The sequence below is a fragment of the Elephantulus edwardii genome, unplaced genomic scaffold (assembly GCF_000299155.1).
Source record: "Elephantulus edwardii isolate Elephantulus edwardi_28Jun2011 unplaced genomic scaffold, EleEdw1.0 scaffold00018, whole genome shotgun sequence".
Taxonomy (NCBI): Eukaryota; Metazoa; Chordata; class Mammalia; order Macroscelidea; family Macroscelididae; genus Elephantulus; species Elephantulus edwardii.
The window spans coordinates 3947623-3958659 of record NW_006399768.1 but is presented as its reverse complement, the minus strand read 5'-3'; the positions used below and the strand labels follow the sequence as shown (position 1 = coordinate 3958659).

The 11037-nt window shown below is 38.9% G+C and overlaps 1 protein-coding gene across 1 annotated transcript in view; it reads right to left on the bottom strand.

Moving 5' to 3' along the window:
• Window positions 1-11037, bottom strand: part of GALNTL6 (UDP-N-acetyl-alpha-D-galactosamine:polypeptide N-acetylgalactosaminyltransferase-like 6) — a 2113891-nt gene that overhangs the window by 423341 nt on the left and 1679513 nt on the right. The window contains exon 7 of the mRNA XM_006882210.1: window positions 1565-1748. Within this exon, the coding sequence (XP_006882272.1) occupies window positions 1565-1748 (184 nt within the window). The remainder of the gene's footprint in view (window positions 1-1564; window positions 1749-11037) is intronic.

Below are 11037 nucleotides of genomic sequence, written 5' to 3'. Positions count from 1 at the left end.
TGGAAAATATAAATAAAAGATTTTCTTGTGCTAAGAAATACAATTGTTTTAAAATTATAAATGTTCTGAGTTCAAAACAACCACACTGGAAGGCAATTTGGCTTTTCCTCAAAAAGCTGAACATAGAACCTCAGTATGACCCCACTATTCTACTACTAGTAATGTATCCCACAGAAATTAGAACTGAAACATAAATTGAGATTTGTGCACCAATATTCACAGAAGTATTATTCACCATTGCAAGGACATGGAAACTTCCCAAATGTCCAACCACAACCAAATAGATTGAGAAATTTTGATGTATTCACACAATGGAATACTATGTAGCACTCAGGAGCAACGATTTTGAAAAATATTACATAACATGCAAGAGACTGGAGAGTGCTATTCTGAGTGAACTAACTCAGTTTCATAAGGGCAATTCCTGCAAAAGACCATTATTGTAAAAATAGAAGATAATTAGTAAAACAAGTGTGAGGATCCAAGGCAGGAAAGGGTAGCACAGAGGGCTGAGGATGTGTAGAAGCAAAATCACAGGGTTGTACAGTTTGGTGGGTGTGGAGGGAGGGGGTAAAGCAAATGGAAAAGATCCAACATAAACCTTATAAAACAGGGTAATGGTGGGCATATTCCAATGGTGATTAATTTTATAAGACATAATGAATGAAAATGATTGTATGAAACAAAATGTATATGAACTTTCTAAGCAAACCAATAGGAAATAATATTTTAAGTAACAATAACAGAAATAGATAAATCTTTTTTTGGAAATTTTTAGAGTGGGTTTTGTAGAAACTTCACCATTAATAATCTTAGCTTGATAAATATAGCCCTTTCCTCCTCTTTTCTTGATATGTACAATACTTATGTCCATTTGACAAAAATGGCTTTAGTTTTGTATAAATTAATCCACTATAGACATAGTACTTAAATTAAGGGTTCTCCATGATTATGCGCTGTTGCTGTTGTGCAGTGCCATCAAGTTGATTACTTCTCATAGAAGCCCTATCAACAGCAGATCGGAACCTTGTCCTAACATCGTACAAGATGGAGTTAATTTGCTAGCCATTTAATTTTGACTGAAATACTCAAATTTATACTACTGAAACACATTACAGAAGCATTACCTCCCATGAGAAATGGCAATTACCAAATGAGTGGAGAGTGTATTCTTGCGTATTTTTTTTTCATGTTTTACATTCATTTCCAAAAATAAAACCAAAAAAGAAAAGAAAGATAAATGTTGTTGTTGTTGTTATATGCTGTCGAGTCGCTTGCGACTCATAAAGTGAGTATGTATTGTTTTTCCATGTGCTTTCGCTTAAGGATGCGTTTTCTTGAGTCTACACACTGAATGATTGGCAACCTTTGACAAGTGACAATCTCTGTTTTCAGGACAGCTTTTAATTTTTTACTAAATGCTAATCTGACCATTCTCTAGTGCTTTGTATACTATTGTATTCCACCTTATCAGTTATAGTGCTCATGAGTTCCTAGGCTTGACACACCTGGAATGAGTTACCCTCCCACTCTCCCTGGGACCCTCCCCTGAACCTCTACTCACTCAAAGGGGTCGCTGGGGTCTGCCCTCTGGAGCTCTGGAGGGATGGGGATTCTTTTGTAGTACATTTCCCAGTCGAAGGCTCCTCGCATGGCGTCCCCCGCTTGTGCCTCATACCCAAAGTGATTGTGGTCAATGACATCAATCATAGGGCACACGATGGTTTTGTGGTTTAGTGCAATTTGGTCTGAAAAATGAAAGCACAAAATAGGAAATGACACACTTGTTCAGGCCATCTATCATTTCTCCACAGAGAAGACTACACATTCTTGCCTAATGCAAAATACTCGCCTTGGCTCCCTGTCGCCTTTAGAGCACTTTACAGGAACTGTGTGTGCTCTGAGTGCTAGACTTAATGTGAGGGGACAGTGATTAGGCACAATTAGAGTTGTATATTTCTCTTTTAAGAAATTTATGTCCCAGAGAGACTTGCAGAAGTCCATTTAGCTCTACCTCGGTCACATTTTCACTCTGACCTGTCCCCAATCTGTCATTTTCTCATGCATCCAACATGCTCAGAGTTGAAAAAGTACTTGTGTTCCTTCAAGCATAGAGCTAGCGCCTGCTGAGAAAGGCCTGGCCTGCTTTCTAGATGTTCCAAAATGTAAATATTTAACTTCAAATGTTTTTAGCATCTAATCTCATAACAGTCACAATGGCATTGCCTCCCATTACCAGCTCCCCCAACCATGACAGATCAAGAGAAGACTCCCTTGAGGTTCCCAAACTGCATTTTGTCACAGTTCTTTAAGATGTACTCTGTTTATCAAAGCTATACTTTATCATCCCTCAACACATCCAAAAATATATTAGAGGACTTCATGCTAATCTCCCTACTCCTATTACTGCAATAGTGTTGAGCAACTACTATAAAAAGTAACTTATACACATGATATTTATAATCTCCTAATAACCTGTAAAGTGGCTATCTTTTATCATTTCTGTATCAGAGAAGTGGACTCAGAGAAGATAAATAACTTATAAAAAGTGTCTAACTTTTTGAGAGTGCGAACCAAGGGCAAGCCCTGCTTAACAGTCCAATTTAAAAATTCATATTCATTCCTATGGTAGCATAAAGGTGATTTACACGCCCCCTCTCCCCCCCTCAGTTTTAGCTCCTTCCTTTTCCCCAAAGGAAAATGTCATCCTTACTGTGATGACATTAATAGCCAGCACAGCACACAAAACTGACATTGTCAAACGCAGCTCAACCAGAACAGCTTCATAGGAAAGATTTTTCTTCTCAAGAATGTGCATTTAATCAATACGTATTATAGCAAGCCAATATTCTCTGGCAGGTACATCTTATAAATATGAACATGGCTCTCTGGTTAATTGAAAGAAAGACCTTTGGATGTGATGTGGAAAAGAAAATTCATTTCAATATCTTCAGCAGAAATTTGACATAATTTAGGAACATACTGAGATGTGGTTGTTTTAGCAGCCTTGATCCAAGAAATTCTAGAATAAATGTTATCTGTGACAGGACTAAAGAAGGCCTGGTGGTACAGTGATTAACGTGCAGAAGATGCAGAGGCTTTCTGTTATGGCCACAGCCTTGTTAACCCAACAGGGTTGTTCTACTTAGTGTTCCATAGGGTTGCTCTGAGTAGGAATCTACTTAATGCAGTGACTTTGGTTTGGTTTAGTACCAGGAATAAAGTTTTTACAATAAGAAAATATCTTTTTTTCAGAAGAGTCTCTTAAGCATAAAGCAGGAATCTTAGGCGTTTTTTTGCTATAAAAGCGAGCTGCAGTATTTAAATTATAGTGATAAATAAGCTGTGAAATACCAAAAAATGATGTGCACAGTATTCCCCTCTAGAACTCCACCTATTTTCATTCATTCATTCATTCATTCACATTCCAATGACTACTACTGAGTGTAATTTATGTGCCATTTGTTTTTCTAGGGTCTAGGGATAGATATGGCACCCCAAAACCACCTAAGAACCTAGTCTTCAGGGATGAAACACGAAGAATGAATAGGCAAAATAAAAAAGGAAATGATTTGTAAGGCCAATTGCTGCTGAAATGACTGTGATTCCTAGTGATCATGTGCATTGCTGATTAATTGTGCCTTGTGGAGGTTTCAAGGCTTTGACCTTTTGGAAACAGATCTCTGTGCTGTGTCTGGCCTTTCAGTTAGTAGCTGACTGCTTAATCTGCTTAATTTTTTGGATTACCCATAATCTACGAAGCATGTGGTATGATACAGGTGATGGGATGGACGTAAAACAGGGTAATGGACATGCAAAGAAGCTCCAGTGTTGCAGTTAAGAGCCTTGCTGCTAACAAGATGGTTGGAACTATAAATCCACTCAGCATTGCCTCAGCAGAAATAACTGCCTTTTGAGTCTGTAAATGTTACAACCCAGAACACCTCATGAGAAAGTTCACACAGTGCTGATATGGGTTGGATCTGACTTGGCAGCAGATTTTGGCAAACACAGCAAAGGAGAGCAGAAGACTGTGGTTTCAGGCAGGATAAAACTGGAAGGACCCAGAGAGCCTGGGTTGGTTAATGTCAACAAAAAAGTCGACACACAGACCACCTAAGACTATTATAGGACAATCTTCACAATGTATTCTGTCAGTACCCGTTTTCAACTGGGGAAGCGCTAACTGGGTTTTAATTTTTATACAACTGGTCCTTCCCTATAGATCTGACAGAGGACATTATCCTTTCTGAATCCAAAATATTTCTATCACCTCTGTAGAGGGTTTGCTATTAAGGTTTCAGCAACTTTCTTAAGTCAAATTCAAGACTGAGTTGATGTACAATTTCCTTGACCAAAAGGGAGTCCCAAGGTGACTCAAAGAGAATGAGCTGTTAAACTGTCAACTTTCCCTTCAAATTTCCTTTCAGCTCTCATCCAGTGGCACCAGCTTAGGGTGAAAGCAGCATGACTAATTTTTCATCTAAGGCTTGTGCCTACATTTCAATTTCCAGGGATCAAACAAACAGACTCTTAATGGGAAATTGAAATTCAGGTATAATCCCAAGGTGAAAAATGAACCAAGAGACTCTGTGACTCCACAAGCTTTTTTTATTTTGGATGATATGTCAAGACACTGATAGAGGAAAATAAAAAAAGATAGTGATCCTGAGATTGAATCATTTCTTACCCATCAGGTCTGCAGGAAATGAAATGTTTTAATGAGAAAAAGTGGATTTCTCTATTCACTGTCTTCTCTTTCTCTCGCTCTCTCTGTTAAATTCATAGTGAACAATCAGAGACTTGATAATTGGCATTTTGGGATTCGTTTGGTTCATAAATAAATTAGATCCTTTGCTGACTTTCTTGAGTATGCAATACCATGTAGGTCAAATTCTGTTTGAGGGAATCTCACTGTTGCTGATGAAATTCTAAATTGCTATGTCCTTGAACAAGGTACTTTTAATTAAAAGCTTTGAGGAGTCTCCGGCTGTTTGAACTGTGAAACATTCCCCTTGATTAGGATGACTGGCCAGTGGGCTGTGTAGGAGAGTCTGGTTCGTGATATGGTGGGGATGTAAGTTGCTAGTTGGTGCCTGTTTTAAATCTTATACAGTTTCAATTGATTTTCTCCCCACATCTTTTGCTAATGGAGCTTTGCTGGTTCCAGCTGAAATCCTACACAGTAGTCAATTACAAATCACTCTTTCTGAGGCAGCTATTGTGAAAGCAGTTGTTACTGGCTTTAGCTCCAAGGACAGTGATATATTAACAATAACAGTTGGTTTTGTGAAATTTGAAAGAATAGGAAAGACCACAATACATGCAAAAAAGTGTAGAAATCTGGTTTGGTTTCCCTGCTACTCCTCACCCCCCACCACGCCCTTTATGCTGGCATGACAGTTTTCCCTTTCTGCCGTAACTTGAGAGAGTTCTGTTGGTTTAGTAGTAAGGAGTAGTACTGCCAACTCAAAGACTTTAAGTTCAAATCCACCAGCTTGCTCTGTGGTAAAAGATGGACAGTCTCCTCTCATGGAATTTTCTACCTCTGAAAACTTGCTGGACAGTCACCTATGAGTTGGTTTTGGCAAAGGTGTACTTACCATTAATTTAGGTGAGAGGATTGTTTGAGTATTCCTAGACCCAAAATAAAACTTAATAGACATTCTTTAAATAACGTAAAAACCCTAAAATTACACTGACAGAATGTTTCCAGACTCATTTGAAATCCAGGATGGCTGGAAGCAGAGATGCTGAGTATCATTCCCCTTTCACTTCTCCACAAGTTCATTAACTCTTTAACACTGTGCTGGGGTGAGGAGGGGAGAACCCTGAACACCAATTTTACTTTTCTTCTTTTCCCACCTAAAAGTCAGAATCCTTTTTAGATTCCTTTTAGTAAAAACCTGCATGTAGTGTCAGAAACCTTGAAAATTGGAGGCTTACCCTTCATGTTAGGAATAAAAAAGGAGGAGGAATATTTGCAAACAGACCCTAATGATTGGAACTTGGAATACGAGAAGTATGAATATAGGAAAATTGGATATTATTAAGTGAGAAACAGAATAATAAATATTGACACACTAGACATTGGCAAAATGAAATGGATTAGCATGAGACATTCTGAATCAGATAATCACATGACTTACTATGCTGGAAATGAAAATGTGAGAAAAAAAAATGGAGTCACATTCACAGTTAAAAAGACCATTTCTAGACTCATCATGAAAAGCAAAGTTGTGGGTGACAGGATAATATCCATATGCATACAAGGAAAACCTGTCAATACCACTATCATTCAAATTTATGCACCAACAACCAGAGGAAATAGATGACTTCTGCCAACTGTTGCAATCAGAAATCAATCAAATATGCAACCAAGATACATTATTACTAATGGGTGACTGGAAAGCAAAAGTTGGAAATAAGGAAGAAGGATCCATAGTTGGGAAACCTGGACTTGGTAACAGAAATGAGGCAGGAGCTAGAATGATAGAAAACTCTCTATAATCAATGATTTATTCACTGTAAATACCTTTTATAAGAAACACAAATGGCAACTCTACACATGGACCTCAACTGACAGGCAAAGCAGAACTCAGATTGATTATATAGGTGGGAATATTTTTTGGAGCTGCTCAATATCAGCTGTGAAAACTAGGTCAGGTACTGATTGTGGAGCAGATCATCAACTACTCATGTGAAAGTTCAAACTGAAGATAAAGAAAATCCAATCCAATCCACAAGAACCAAAGTTTAAACTTGAGTCTATCCCTCCTGAATTTAAAGACCATCTCAGAAACAGGTTTGAGCCCTTGTAATGTGAGAAGAGCAAATGAGCTGAGGATTTCAAAAACATCATCCAGGAAGAATGCAAAAGGTCATTACAAAGATGGAGAATGAAGAAAAGCCAAAATGTGGTCACAAGAGACTCTAATATTGTACAAAAATGCTAAGAAGCTAAAGCAAAGGGAAGAAATAAAGATGTTAAGAAGCTGAACAGAAGATTTCAAAGGGCAGCTTGAAAAGACCAAGCAAGTATTATAATGAAAAGTCCAAAGATCTGGAGTCAGAAAATCAAAAGGGCTGAACTTGCTCAGCATTTCTTAAGCTGAAGGAACTGAAGGACAAATTCAAGTCTCAAGTTGAGATACTTAAGGTTGCTGTGGGCAGAATGTTGAATGACCCAGAAATATCAAAAGATTATGGAAAGAATGTACAGAGTCACTATACCAAAAAGAATTGACTGACACGAAAGAATTTCATGAAGCAATATATGGTTAAGAGCCTATGGTGATGAAGGCAGAATTTCAAGCTGCTCTGAAGAAACTGGCAAAAAACAAGGCCCCAGAAATTGACAGCATACCGTTTGACATATTTCAAAAAACAGTCCCTGCCCTGGATGTGCTCATCAGGTATTGCCAAGAAATCTGGAGGACAACCACCTGACCAAGTGACTTGAAGAGATCCATATGTGTTTCCATTCCTAAAAAAGGTGACCAGAGTGTGAAAATTATGTAACAATATCATTAATATCACATTCAAGCAAAATCCTACTGAAAATTATCCCAAAACAACTGGAAGAGCACATCAACAGAGAACTACTAGAAGGGCAAGCTAGTTTTAGAAGAGGCTATGGTACTAGGGCTAGGGATATTATAGCCCCTGTTACACTGATCTTGGCTGAGAGGAAAGAGTACCAGAGTAATTTTTATCTGTGTTTCATTGACTATGCAAAGGCATTTGACTGTGTGGATCGCAACAAATTGTGACTAACCTTGAGGAAAATGGGAATCTCAGAATACTTGACTGCTTATCCAAAACCTATTACTTGAACTAAGGAGCAGTCCTCAGAACAGAGCGGGGCATCACTGCATGGTTCAAAATCAGGAAAGGAGTGTGTCAGAGATGCATCCTGGTCTCCGTACCTTTCAAATCTACATTTTAGATCTATATGTGGAACAGGTCATCTGGGAGGCCAGGCTATATGAGGAGTGTGATATCAGGATTGGAGGAAGAAAGAACATAGACAATCTGCATTATGCACATGACACAACCTTGCAGGCTGAAACCGAGGAGAACCTGAGTCAACTGCTGCAGAAGGTCAAAGGCTGCAACCTTCAATAGGGATTGAAACTCAACATCCAGAAGACAAAGATTTTCACCACTGGGCCAGTTGGCATTGCCATGATAGATGGAGAAGAGATTGAGGTTGTTACTAATTTCAGCTTCCTTGTTTCCAATATCAACACTGTTGGCACCTGCAGTCAGAAAATCAAAAGACAAATGGAACTGGGAAAATCTGCTGTCAGGAACCTCTCCAGAGTACTGAATAGCAGTGATGTCAGTCTACAGACTAAGGTGTGCTTGGTCTGGACCATGGTCTTCACAATTACTTGATATGCAAAAGCTGGACAATGACTAAGGATGATAGAAGAAGAATTGATACCTTTGAGTTGTGGTGCTGGAAAATATTGCATACATCATGTACTACTAGGAGAGCAAACAGGTTCGTCTTGAAGAGGGTGAAACCAGGCTGCTCCATGGAGGCAAGAATTCTGAAGCTTCGTCTCACATACTTTGCACATGTTGCCAGGAAGAACCAGTTCTTAGAGAGGGACATCATGCTTGGAAGGGTGGAAAGACAGTGCAAGATGAGAAGGATGAAGACCCTGGATGAGACTAATTGACTCAGTGACTGGGCAATGAGGGTAGGAGTGTCAGAGACAATGATGTTGGCTCAAGATAGAGCAGGGTTCAGAGCTGTGGTACATAGGGTTGTTGTGAATCGCAAGTGACTTGACAGCACATAATAACGACATTGTGTTAGCCCCGGTTGGGGGCATGGTCTCAGCTACCTTAACTGTGAACACATGGTCTTGAAAAGCATTAACAGATGTGGAACCAATATAAGAGAGCACTTTCCTTACTGTGAGAGACAGTGGTGGAGAGAGTGTGAAGATACTTTGGCAAGCTGTAACCAGAGGAAACCCGGAGATGGAGCCACATTTAAAGGTTCTGCTTGCTGGATGATGGAAGGAAAAGCTGACTTGTAACTGCTCTGAGATAAAATTTGCTGGATGATTGAAGAAACTAGAGGCTTTTTTTCATTTGTGATGTTGAACTGAACCTGGACTTTCCCTCTTTGAGGAATGGTGCCTTGTTAATCTGGATTGAGACTGCTGGGCTAAGCCTGATTTTCATTATGTGATATTCTTTGCATCCCCCATCTCCCAACCTATTTTCTGAATAAACCCCACAACTGTGAGCAAAATCTGTGAGTCAAGTTGCAACAAACATTAGAACCAATGATTCCTAGAAATAGGTGCAGGGCCATGCCTGACCACCTAGCTTTTTGTATGGTGTTATGGATATTATTGAAAAGGATGGTTCCCCTCTATGAAGTGGGTAGACGTCAGACTCAGCATCTGCTAATCTTACAATATGCTAATATAGGTAATAATCATAAAAGCAGAGTGGTGCATAGGAAACTTCTGAAAAGAGAAATTTTTTGAGGTCTAGTCCAGTAGCGAGTTGCACTGGTACCTCAAAGGCAGGGCCTCTCTGGACCTCTGAATCCACTCACTATGCTAATGAGAAAGAGGAGTCATCTCTTCAGTGGAGGGTCAGATATGAGTTGGTTCTGACCCAAAAGCAACTAGACTGAACCGAGACTGATGTTATATGGGACTTCATTGTAAAACTAAAAGCAAATATTGAAGCTTTAATTGAGCCTCTCATGTTTTTCAGCTTGGGTTACTTTCAATGTTTTCTTTTTCTACTGGTTCAAAGGTAAAGTAACATACTTTACTTATTCTTTCTCTTAGTCATTTTGTGAGTGTTCCAGTTATATCATCTGATATCAGATAAGAGTTTTTAAGGGGTGTTGTGCAAATATATTAATATGTATTTTGAGAATATAGGCTGATGCTGGAAGTAGAAAGAAGAATAACAGAATTTAGAATCATAAGTTCTAGTAAATCTTAAGGATCTTACAATTTAAGTGTATTCTGTCACTGTTGAGTATTTTCTGTTTTTTCTCCTCAGCCCTATAAAAACTGTTAAAACTGTTGCCTAGTGGCAAGAAGCTGTACTGCAATACCAGAGGCAAGCAGTTTAAATCCACCAGATGATCTGCTGGAGAAGGAGGGACAATTTCCTCCTATAGCAGTCAGCTCTGATTTGACCACACACACACACACACACACACACACACTCTTACACTTACAAACTGTTAAAATTGTATGTACACGTTTGTTTGTTTGTGGTGTTTTTGCTTTTTTTAATCTTATGATGTTAAGAAGTAATACTTGGGGACTTATTATTTCTTTTAATAGTATCCAGTGACTTACTTCGGCACACAGAAAGACTTCTTCAAGATAAAACATTTTCAAATCTTAAGTTAAATTGTAGTTGGTATGATCTAACTTGTTAACTTTAAGGTAGTTTTCTAGATCCAGAGACATAGTACAGGTAATGCATAAGACTAGTAAAAACGAAAGGTGGGCAGTTCAAATTCACCAGGCACTCTGCGTGACAAAAATGAGTAGCCTTTCCTCATAAATTACAGCATGTTATTTAGATCGTCAATCCTAGTAAATGTCAAGATGCTTGCACTCTAAATATTCTTAGAAATCCACAGAGGCTCACTATATGGCTGAGTAGATTCAAAGGTACCTAATAATAACAACAACAAAATTGTCCTCTGCAGTGGTTATGGCAGGGGACATGGATGGTCTAGAGCTAAGGAGTTAGGTTGTCAACTGAAAGGCAAGCAGTTTGAATCCACCATCTGCTCTCAGGGAGACAAATGGACAATATCCTCTTCTGTGATTTATGGCCTCTGAAAACCCACTAGCGGGTCCACTACTAATCAATTCTGATTCTACAGCATAATTAAGTGGTCATGACAAAATTCAAGGTTCTTGTGGGTAAACACTGTAGAGAGATACTTGTCTTTTCAAATGGGCAACTCTTAGGAATAGAGCCTAGACTACCCTGATGGTGCTGTGCCCCAGCCCCTTCCAACCTCTGTAC